At 56.2% G+C, this 10187-nt stretch overlaps 5 protein-coding genes across 5 annotated transcripts in view; 1 reads left to right on the forward strand and 4 right to left on the reverse strand.

The window, feature by feature from the left end:
* Positions 1-93: 93 nt before the first annotated feature.
* On the reverse strand, positions 94-1842 carry MAA_08761 (Zn(2)-C6 fungal-type DNA-binding domain protein; the record flags this gene model as incomplete). The annotated part of the gene is made up of 1 exon (XM_007826759.1): positions 94-1842. One exon carries the CDS (start codon positions 1840-1842, stop codon positions 94-96), a length of 1749 nt encoding a protein of 582 aa, XP_007824950.1.
* A 1064-nt stretch (positions 1843-2906) lies between these two features.
* MAA_08762 (Peptidase S1/S6, chymotrypsin/Hap, active site protein) lies at positions 2907-3671 on the reverse strand (the record flags this gene model as incomplete). The annotated part of the gene is made up of 1 exon (XM_007826760.1): positions 2907-3671. The coding sequence occupies one exon, from the start codon at positions 3669-3671 to the stop codon at positions 2907-2909; it is 765 nt and encodes a 254-aa protein (XP_007824951.1).
* A 1596-nt stretch (positions 3672-5267) lies between these two features.
* On the reverse strand, positions 5268-5789 carry MAA_08763 (Cytochrome P450 CYP570C8; the record flags this gene model as incomplete). The annotated part of the gene is made up of 1 exon (XM_007826761.2): positions 5268-5789. The coding sequence occupies one exon, from the start codon at positions 5787-5789 to the stop codon at positions 5268-5270; it is 522 nt and encodes a 173-aa protein (XP_007824952.2).
* A 108-nt stretch (positions 5790-5897) lies between these two features.
* Positions 5898-7013, reverse strand: MAA_11009 (transferase; the record flags this gene model as incomplete). Its single annotated transcript, XM_011412954.1, has 4 exons — positions 5898-6060; positions 6137-6483; positions 6552-6748; positions 6812-7013. The coding sequence occupies 4 exons, from the start codon at positions 7011-7013 to the stop codon at positions 5898-5900; spliced, it is 909 nt and encodes a 302-aa protein (XP_011411256.1).
* Positions 7014-9722: 2709 nt separating this feature from the next.
* Positions 9723-10187, forward strand: part of MAA_08764 (amidohydrolase) — a gene marked incomplete at both ends in the record, with an annotated part of 908 nt that continues 443 nt past the window's right edge. The window contains one exon of the mRNA XM_007826762.1: positions 9723-10154. Coding sequence (XP_007824953.1) covers positions 9723-10154 — 432 coding nt within the window. The remainder of the gene's footprint in view (positions 10155-10187) is intronic.

The following is a 10187-nucleotide window of genomic DNA, read 5'->3' on the forward strand; positions in this document are numbered from 1 at the left end:
TTAGACATTTACAGAGTTAAAAAAAGGGCAGCCTGTTCTGTGGCATGGGTAATGTGGTGTTTGAGATTCTCATTGGCCATGCGATTATATTCTTCAGGTAGTCTTTGCTATTGACTCGTATACATCCCCTGTTGCGGACGAAGGGCTCGCGCCCGCCAGTTCCCTGAAATCCACGACGGTGTACATCTTCTCCAGCACCTCGAGTTTCTCTCTCAGGTAGTCCCTTTGGTGTTTCTGCGTTCTCTCAAAGCTGAATATGAACTTGACGAGATAGAAGAAGTCCTCGAGCCTCGCCCGGGACTCGTCTTCGGTCTGGCCGATTCCGCGCGGAAGCGCCAGCACATCTGCCACGGTGCTTGTAATCTCGAACAGTTTTTGGAGGATGCCGCTCCCGTGAAAGACGACGCTGGACACGCTTTTCAGGCGGGACACGAGGCTGCGGAGCTGTGCGGAGAGGCGCTGCGCCGGGAAATGAAGCGACAGGCCCTCGTGTGTGTTTTGTGTCGGCGCGGAGCGGAGCAGGCCGTGGGAGAGGGCTAGCTGCCAAACCAGGGTTCGGAGCCAGAGCCGGGTGATGAACAGGTCGACGTGTTGTAGTTCGATGAGCGTGCCGCACCCGGCGACAATCATTTCCTTTTCGTCCCCGACGGCATCTGCCTCGTCTTGGTCGAGCTGTGCCTGTTTGCTCTCTATCCATTGAGATGTTATCTCGGGGAGGAGGGGGTTGGGGACCTGCTGAGCAGCCCAGTATGAGAGGAAGGCGTCGTCCATGTTTTGGAAGAGGAGGATCAGGCGGTTCCATCCGACTGCGACGTGGGCGGCAAGAGTTTCGTCGTGAAAGGGCAGTCCGGTACGCAGAGGCACCATGGTGCATGGGAACCCGGACATGATGAATAGGAAGCGTTCGTGGATGTAGACCTCCCAATACATTCTCTGACGCCGGGCCAGTTCTGTATGGGTCAGACGACGGTCGCCCTGGCCATACTGATGCATGTTGAGCATTTGGACCATGCTGATGGCTTCTTGGAGTATTGTATAGCTTCGGTCAAATCGTTTAAAGGCCATGAGACAGATTTCGAGCCAAATACACGTCATGATGCGCTTGACGGTGATTGGCATCTCGCCTTGTAAACCGCCGTTATATCCATCACCTTCTCTCGCCATTTCAGCTTTCCTATGCGCCCAAAGACAGTATTGCATTAAGGTTGTCATTTGTGAAGCTATGTCGATTCCATTCATTGTCCACGACGTCTTGGTGAGGTTGATGGTCACTGATGCATAGGCATGTACTAGAGCAGCATCTTCAAAGTTGCTATGCATATTATGAATGGCAGTCCGTATCTCGGCTGGTGTCAGGACAGGGTTGACCGGATATACCAGTTCCTCAAACTCGGGGAGTAGCCCGAGGAAGAAGTCTGCCGAGAAGCCACACCCTCCAATCGTAAATGGTGGTTCTGAGGGCGGACTGCTTCCCAGGTTATCGACAATTCCAGCAATTGAGGTCACTGGGATGACGCCTGCTCTAGGCGACGACCCAGCTGATGAAGGGTCACCGCTAACAGAGCCACCAGCCTGGGCCATGGATGGCGGCGACACGGTTTGTGAGCTACCCGGTCCGCTTGTTGGTGTCTTGTTGCGTAGCTGAGCGACGAGACGGCCTCGAATGCCTGGTTTGCGCTTGGGTGGCGCTGGTGCAAATACACAGGGCAGATTGAGATGAGCGCACTGCGCGCATGGCTGGTCACCGTTGCATTTCACCTTTCGCACTCGGCAGGCATCGCAAGCGCGTGAAACCTTTCCTGCGGCGGTGGCGATGGCGGCTGCGTTCTTCTTGCTGCTCATCTAGACTCCGTGGTGCCGTCTACATGGACGGTGCTGTATGATTACACGGTTGAGGATGAAGCTGTGATGAATTTCCTTGGAGCTGTAGAGCGCCGTGATGTATAGGATGCCGCAAGGTAGGTCATTCTCCGGAACATCCCATTGTTCAATTGGCTTTTGGCCAGTCCATGAAGCTGCTGTCGATTATCGCTCATGCCCAGCTTGGGGCTTATGCGGCCTAGCGCGTGATGGTTCCCCGGAGCACAACAAATTTTATTCTGCAAGCACAGCCCCGCCGACTGTTTAGATGGGCAAGCTGCGTACGATGACGGCTTTTGGCGTTGAAGTAGAAGTAATCCCCGGAGAAGAAAAGCTGCAAATTTGTATCGGCACCGAGGTTTAATTGTAAGTGTATGAAGGGAAAGGCACATGGACTAATTAGTGCGAGAAAAGCGGGGGTTGCTGCGGGATCTCATATCTGGGCAGTTGACAGGACAGCTCCTTCCCTCGACCTGTCAAGTTGCCCGACATCGCTCACCGTGAATGACGCCGCACGCCACCACGACTTGTCACGGCTCGACGAACACAATGAGACGGCGACACGACGATTTGCCTCACACCAGTTGGCCTCCTATTGCGCTGAAATGTTTTGAGGCCGCTGACGGGTGACGGCACTGGCCCGCAAAATTGTTTCATCCTTAACCCTTTAGGGAACTCGGCGGACTTCATGCCGCTGGGGAGCCGACAGAGACGCTGGCGCTGAGAGATGGACATTGGCGATCAACCATCCATGGCAAACGCCATGTGGTGGCAAATCCATTCAACATTCGACGCTTGCACAAGGGGCTGCCGTCTTTTGCCGCCACGGCATGGGAAGCCATGTTCCAGAAGCTGATCTGCCGACCTCGCGGCTCACTTGCCGCGTTGCCGGGTCGAAACCATGACACAGATTCAAACATCGACTCTTAACGACGAGGCACAAGACATCACCGATCCCTTGGCTCAGGAGCACACACTTTGAGTATCCACAATTTGAGAGAGTTTTGCAATAAATTAGAAGGAGCTTATTTCAACAGACTTGTCGCTCAGCAATACTTGGGAGCACCGCCCCGAACCACCCAACCGCAATCAGTTTTTCCAGTCGAGTTGCTCGCTTCGTCGAAGACGCGATTCAATCCAGAGCTATACTTGGCCGAGTACGACGTGCTGTCGCTGCAACCTCCGCCCTGCCAGCCACCAATGTTTCCCACTATTGTTCCAAGCATCTTCTTGTTACTATACTTGGTCATGAAGACGGAACCGCTTGTCCCTGCCCTGAAGGGACCGCAGTTGAAGCCGAGTTGTCCCTCTCCAGCCCGATAAGTGGAGGTTGTGCAGCGCATAGGCTTTTCCTCGTTGAGATTGTAGCCAAAGACCTTGACCACGTTCTTGTACGAAGGGCTGAAATCGATTTTGTTGCCACCGGTCATCTTCTGGACAGTGACAGATCTGCCGTTAATAGTAGCGTTACCAAGGGTCAGGATGGCGTAGTCGTGGTTGATGCTAAAGGTCTTGTTCCACTCGTTATGGATATAGGCCCCCGTGACGGGGTAGGTTCCATATGGCGTAGAGCCATCGTGGTATCCGGGGGCAAAGCGCAGGTGCTTCCCGTCGCCGCGCATACAGTGCGCAGCCGTGATGATCATATTTCCCGGCTTGCTGGCGACGACGGCACCCGTGCACATGTGCTTTTTGGGTGAGTGGGTGTAGAGCACGCCCACCGACGGGATGCCCTCGAACCTGGTGGCCGTCGCAGCCGAGACTTCGGACGTAATGGCCCAAAGGACGGTGGTGACCGCGGCCAGAAGCATTGTGTGTGGATTCTATTGGCTTCAGAGGTGTAGTTGAAGAGGGCGGAATGTGGTAGACAGTTCCAAGTAGGTCTCGGGGGGGTGCTGATACTCCGTCCGTTCTTATATAGCTTCCCCATTCTCGCAAGCCCAAGGGCATGGCGTCGATCAACACGTGAAGTAATGACTTTTTAACATTTTGTGTGCTTCCGAACTAGGCTCTGTACCTGGGTCTTTGTAGCCCTAGATGGGAAATAAAAGCATCCCAGGACGGAACTAAGAGGCTAGACCGAGTCTTGGGCGGGGTGGCCTGGGTCGAGATTGCAGCACTCGCAAAGTGCCTGGTGCATGTGACTGTTTACAGAATGTGATGATGGCTTCAGAGATGCCGATTAGAGACGAAATCCTACTGTGTATGAAGACACCCGCATGCTTGGTGGGCAATTCCCAGTGCTCACGGCACAAAATTGGGCAGGCGATTTATTCGACAGTCGGATCCCTGGTGCTTGCTGATGCAGGTTTGTTGTCGTAAATGTTTACGAGTATACTACGAGATCTAACATGTCAAGCTTCGACTAAGAACTAGCACCGGGCTTTTGAGTTTCTCCTCCCCTCGACCACCCCATGGCTGGCCAACCACGCGGGACTTTAGGCACAGTAGCTCAGGAGGCTCATGAAATAACCATGAAAGGGCGACCTCAGCTTCCCAATATATCATTTTTTCCAGGGGAAAATTTACTACTTGAGTGGACCATGGATGGCGACGACGTCATCGTCTTGATGGATGACAACACGTTGATTCGCAGTGACGGCTCTATTTCCACAAAGAGAATATGAGGTATAGAAAAGACGTCAAGTAGCGGGTTCATGGTATATGCGGTAGTGATCTTTCTCTTGCTAGCCTCATTAGTATGCTAGTCGCCGTGGGCGTCGTTCACCTGGAAACGACTCAATATTCGAGTCACTGGAAACCACGTATGAGGTCAATTATTGGCCGCGAAATCGCACTAATCAGTCGAACCCAAGCATTCGGAGTTGATGGCTGCCCTTTTATGTAGACTGTGTACTGCAATGTATTCTCTACTCGAGGTGTGACAATATAGTGATGAAATCTATTAGAAAACCGGTTGTCCAGAAACTCAGTGACTCCTTGTCTCGTAATGGCATCCGTATTCAGCTTGGCCAGTCTCGGTTATCAAGATGTATGCTCGGTGGGGGACCTCTTACCACGAGTATCTGCAGATGCCGACAAATGATGAGAATTGCCATTTTTCTCCCAGAGACTCCAAGCAAAATACACCCGGTCGGGTAAATCTTGTACTGCACGACTGTCTTTATGCTCCGGAAGTATAGCCGCAGGAAACAACGAGACGCACCAGTTACATGTCCCAGCCCCTTTATCCTACAGAGTCGCGGAAATAAACCACAGGAGCCACCCGCACATACCATGTGAGCCCAAATTCGAATCGCAAACACCACGTCCAACAACCCCTGGATCATGCCCATCATCAACACCTTGCCGTCTCGGCCGTCGGGTCATGGCGTGCATGACCACGTACCCAAAATTCCGACTGCAAAAAAACACCGCAATTTATAGATTTCCAAGGATTCATCGGATCAATCAGCGTGAGATCGAAGCGCCTCAAGACCTGGCAAACCGTGTAAGCATGCAACCCACCAATCAGACAGTCTGCAAAACAAGGAACGGGCAGAAAGCCTCACCTCCACCAAGACCTTGTTCAGCTCCATCCGGGCAATGTTCTTGCCCAAGCACGCCCATTTCCCCGAGCCAAAGACAAGACCCCAAGTGGCCTCCATCTCCGGCGTCGCCCCGAGCCACCTCTCCGGGCGGAACTCGTCGGCATCCTCGCCAAACACGTCCCTCTGCCGCAGTATGCCCACCATGCACAGTCCTATCCTGGTCCCCGACGGGAACGAGAAGCCGTTCCAGCAGTCCCCGTCGGCCGGAACCTCCTTGGACATGAAGCCAGCCACGGGCGGCAGCATGCGCAGCCCCTCCTTGATGGTGGCCTGCACAAAGGGCATTTTGCGGATCTCGGCGTCGCCAGCCACGGGCCAGCTCAGCTCGGCCGCGCGAATCTCGGCCTGCAGCCGCGCCAGGACGCGCGGATTGGTCATGACGTGCAGCAACGTGGCCCGGATGCCGGTCGCCGTGGTGTCGGACCCGGCGATGCTGCCCGCCGCCCCCCAGCCGCCGTGTTAGTCCACAGTCTCAACACACTTGACTCAAGAAGCCGAGTCGGCACGGGCGAGTGCAACGTACATTTGCGCGGCAATCTCATTCTCCGCCTGCTCCTGCGTCAGTCCCCGGGCGACAAAGGAGCCGACCATGTCCCTCTGCGTCTTTTTGCTCGGCCCGTAGCGCTCCGCCGCCACCCTCTTTGCGATTCTGCACCAGCGACGTGGAAAAAGTCAGCAACCAAGGTCATCGTCATTGACGGCATGGGGGCGGTGTCATCACGAACCCTACTAGGCGGCCGATGCCGAGCACGTCGTGCTCCGAGGGCATGAGGGGCCGGAAGACGGGCAGCCCGAGGACCGGGATCATCCACGACATGACGGTGGACACAATCAGGTAGGGCAGGTAGGTCTCGATGTCGGTGACGAGGCTGTGCACGTCCGAGTCGGTCGTCAGGTCGCCAAAGGGCTCGCCAAAGGCCAGCTCCGAGATGACGTCGAGGGCGAAGAAGTGTATCTTGCGGGCGAGGTCGAACGGGCGCCCGTCGCGCACGTACGAGTCGAGCAGGCGGACCAGGTTCTGCACGGAGCTGTCCACCTTGGGCTCGAGGTGGTCGACCTCCTTGCCGGAGTACTGGGGCAAAAAACACTGTCAGCCATTGATCCTGAGCAGGGTGCCGGGCGCGTGGGATGCCGCCGTACCCCGCCGGCCATTTTCGACCGTATCACGGCGTGGAGGGCGTCGTCCCTCATGGAGATGATGTTGTTCTTGCTGGGCTCGAACCGCAGCCCGTTGTACCACGACGACCGTGTGTACTGCGAGCGCGCGCCGAGCATGTGCATGGCAAGCCTTGCGTCGCTGGTCACCACGTCGTTGGGCCCGACTCTGGCGACGGGGCCTGGAGGGCATTGTCAGTATTCCTTGGCCGTGGACCGTTTTCTGCGAGCAGAGGCTGCCGTACCGTACTTCTGGCACACCTCGTACAAGTCGAGGTGCGTCCTGCCGCCGAGAGTAGACCGCAGCAGCCACCAGATGGAGAATCCGGCGCTCGGCGGGCCCGGTATGTGTTTTAATCGACAGTACCGGTAGTATGTGCTTGCTGCCAGCCAGGCTAGTATGGCCGGCAGGGCCAGCCATCCGTACAGCACGGCATCCGACAGCATCTTTGGGCCCCGGTGTATATGGGAGAGTGGTTGAAACCGATATGGGAGCGGGAGAAACTTGGAACAATGCACTCTTTGCCGAGAAGGACGAAACTCGCGGCCTACTCGAGCGAATGAACTGGGGAATAGCAAGAATCGACGCCGGAATACAGGCCTTGACCATTCTAGATATATGTATACATGGACTCGTCGAATCCAGTCACCTTGCTAAGGAGTTGGCAAGGCTGCAGTCTGTGCTCCCAAGCCACACGCTTGGGGGACAAAAATAAAACTAGACTCTTCGAATATGCCCGTGTAAATAAATGACGACAGCCCAGCTTCCTGCAAGCACGCTCCTGACGCCGTCTATCCTTTCAGCCTTGGCCAAAATCCGCCCCATGGCGGGAGACGACGGGCTACGTGTCGAGGATCGGCGGGCATAAAGATAGTTCAGCGCCAGGCAGAGCCGGTGGCAGTCGCAGGCCCAAGCATTCTTGATAACTTTCAGCTTCTTCCGGGACAGGTCAGATAATTCCGGCCGTGATGCCAGACACGGCAACGGCTGCACGTTTGCCGGCGACATGTTCGTCCGAGGCCAGGCAATCTTGGTGCATCTCTACCATGTACATACACATGTATGTATGTCGTCGTCAGTCAGCGAGATGGGCAAGGCGTGCCATGGCCTCGTGGCGCATAGGCTGAAAAGGGCAATGCGTGTGACGCGCGCAGGGCTGCCGTATTGCCAGATTGGGGGCCGCCGGTTTTGCATCGAGCAGCCCAAGGCGAGACGTGCTGCAGCTAGTGTCGACCAGGACCCTATATAGTAACATGGAGTGTCAGCGAGCCCGCCGCGCTGCTTGCTCCTGCATGCCGTCAGTCTCTGCATGGGCCGGTCAAGCGGCCTGGCTGTCTGTCTGGTAGGGTTGCGTCGAGATCTTGGCCGCGTGGGCGTGTATTACTTGACTTGACATGTGGGTGGTGCGGATCGGATTGACAGCTCTGCGTCTGTAGCACCACTGACAAAATACAAAGCTAAAAAAAAAAGAGGCAGCCGTCTAAACGCCGAGCGGTTTATAAGTTGTACGTGAGGGCGTGGCAAGACCCCTTGCCGAAGGTGCTCGGCAGAGCTGACGGCCACGCTCAAGTGCTGGGAAGAAGGAGCAGAGCCGACGAGGAAATACAGCGCCGGCGTAGAAGCTCAAAAGTATAAATACGCTAGGGTGCTTTGAGAAGCTGATTCGAGTCAATGGCTTGGACTATACTCGCAGCGTCGATGGGGACGCAAAGGCAGACTCGACATGTCGGATCAAGGCCTCGATGGCTTCACCGGCGCCCGCCTTGCAAGCGCCAGGCGGCCTTGCGAAAGCCGAGCCGCCCCCGACTCCCCGATCAGGCAGGCAACAAGGCCTTGATCTTGTCACTCGTGCGTGCTGAAGTGTGTTTGCCACGTGTGCGTGACGGACAGGGGCCGTCGATGGCGCCAGATGAGGGAGGGCGGGCGGCGGGCGGCAAACGACGACGTTGACCAGGCGGCATGTCGAATTGCCCATCAATTATGCTACTGACAACTTGCAAGAGACGAGTCGCCGTGCTAGTAGTCAGTCCCTCTTGGCCGCCTGGTTCGAAAACCGACTGGAAGAAGAGCCGTCTGCGCGCATCGTGCTCTTCCCAGCGTCGGGCTCCCCATGCAGCAACTTGGCATGTTTGCACCGCATTTTCAGGCACGACGTGCTTATTATTGCTCAACAACATCTGAAGAGGGGATGTGGTGGAGAGGGCACCGATTCGGATATGCGACATGTCATCATGGCAGGCGGGCGTGTTGCACGGCATCTGTTCAGGCAACTCAAAATAGCGGCCCAGGTTTTACCAGCCACATGGGCATGAACAAGCATCTTCGGATCCATAGCCGCGGGCTGGGAAAATTTTTCAAGTGACATTGGTAGTACGTGCACTCCAAGAACATGCACGAACCAGACAGGGAGTCTTTTTTTTTGAACCCCAGCACACATCTTGCTTAGCCCTGGCTTGCGGGCGCCGGAGCCAGGCGGTTCATAGCCTCCCTTACATGTCTGGTAGGATTCAGCTTTCAGCTTGCGTGTCTTGCGGCGGGCCGCTCGCAAACATGATTAGCCTGGGGTTTGCATCGGGACGGACCCGCATGGTGTAAGGCTGATTGACGAATATGTCGATGCATGTAGCCTTGTTGGTGATGGAGTCGGCCTTTGTTGCGTGGATAGGGGGTCCTGACGCCTTTACTTACACATCAATAAAATATCGTGGCGTGGCCATGGCCATTTTTTGGACGACAGCATTGACGGGGTTGTGGGTTTGGCGGATTGCCGAAGCGACATGTGTATTGACATGATGCAATGAGTTGATATAAACCGTCTACTACAAGTGCCGCGCTACATGCATAAGAATTCTACAGAACAACTACTTGGCCTACAGAGCTAGGCCTGATGGCTTTGGACAAATAGCCATCGCTACGTACGACTTCAACAGAGTAACACCACGGCGACGCCGTGATCAAGTATAGGCCTCCCTGCAATACATGACAATGGCAGGAAACCCCGCAATTGTTGGATGCTCGACGGCTGTTGGGGACACCCAGGCCACGCATGGAAGCCGTGGCGTACAAGCCATGTCAGCCAGCCTGTTGTCCATGCCGAACCTCATGGTCACGTATTGTCCCGTTCTGCTCCGTGCATCGCAACCAACAGACCCATCATGACGAGGCGAGTGCTCGAACAGCGCCCGGCGCAGGAAGCACCTCCGTGCCGGGAACCAGCCGATCCGGCGCCGTTCCCACGGAGCTTCTACTCATTCAGCCTGGGCACCACGATACGCCCTCGCCCAGGACGACGGGCCGCGTCCCGCCATGCCCCGGCCGATGATGCCACCAAGAAGCTCATCTACACCATTGTAAAGGCCGACCTGCTCATCCCCGGCGCCGACGAGCCCGTTCCCGACGCGGCCCTCGTCGCGGAAGCCAAGCTCATCGTCTGGGTCGGCAAGCAGGACGCCATCCCCGCCGAGTACACGCAAAAGTGCCGCGGGACCTACTCGGTGCCGTACCTGATGCCCGGGCTCTGGGACTGCCACGCGCACTTCCTGGCGGGCGGCGACGACGAGGCCTCGTGGCCGGCGTACATGGGCTTCGTGGCCGGGCAGCCGGCGGCCGAGGGCGCGCGG

This window comes from Metarhizium robertsii (assembly GCF_000187425.2).
Source record: "Metarhizium robertsii ARSEF 23 chromosome Unknown MAA_Scf_3, whole genome shotgun sequence".
Lineage (NCBI taxonomy): Eukaryota > Fungi > Ascomycota > Sordariomycetes > Hypocreales > Clavicipitaceae > Metarhizium > Metarhizium robertsii.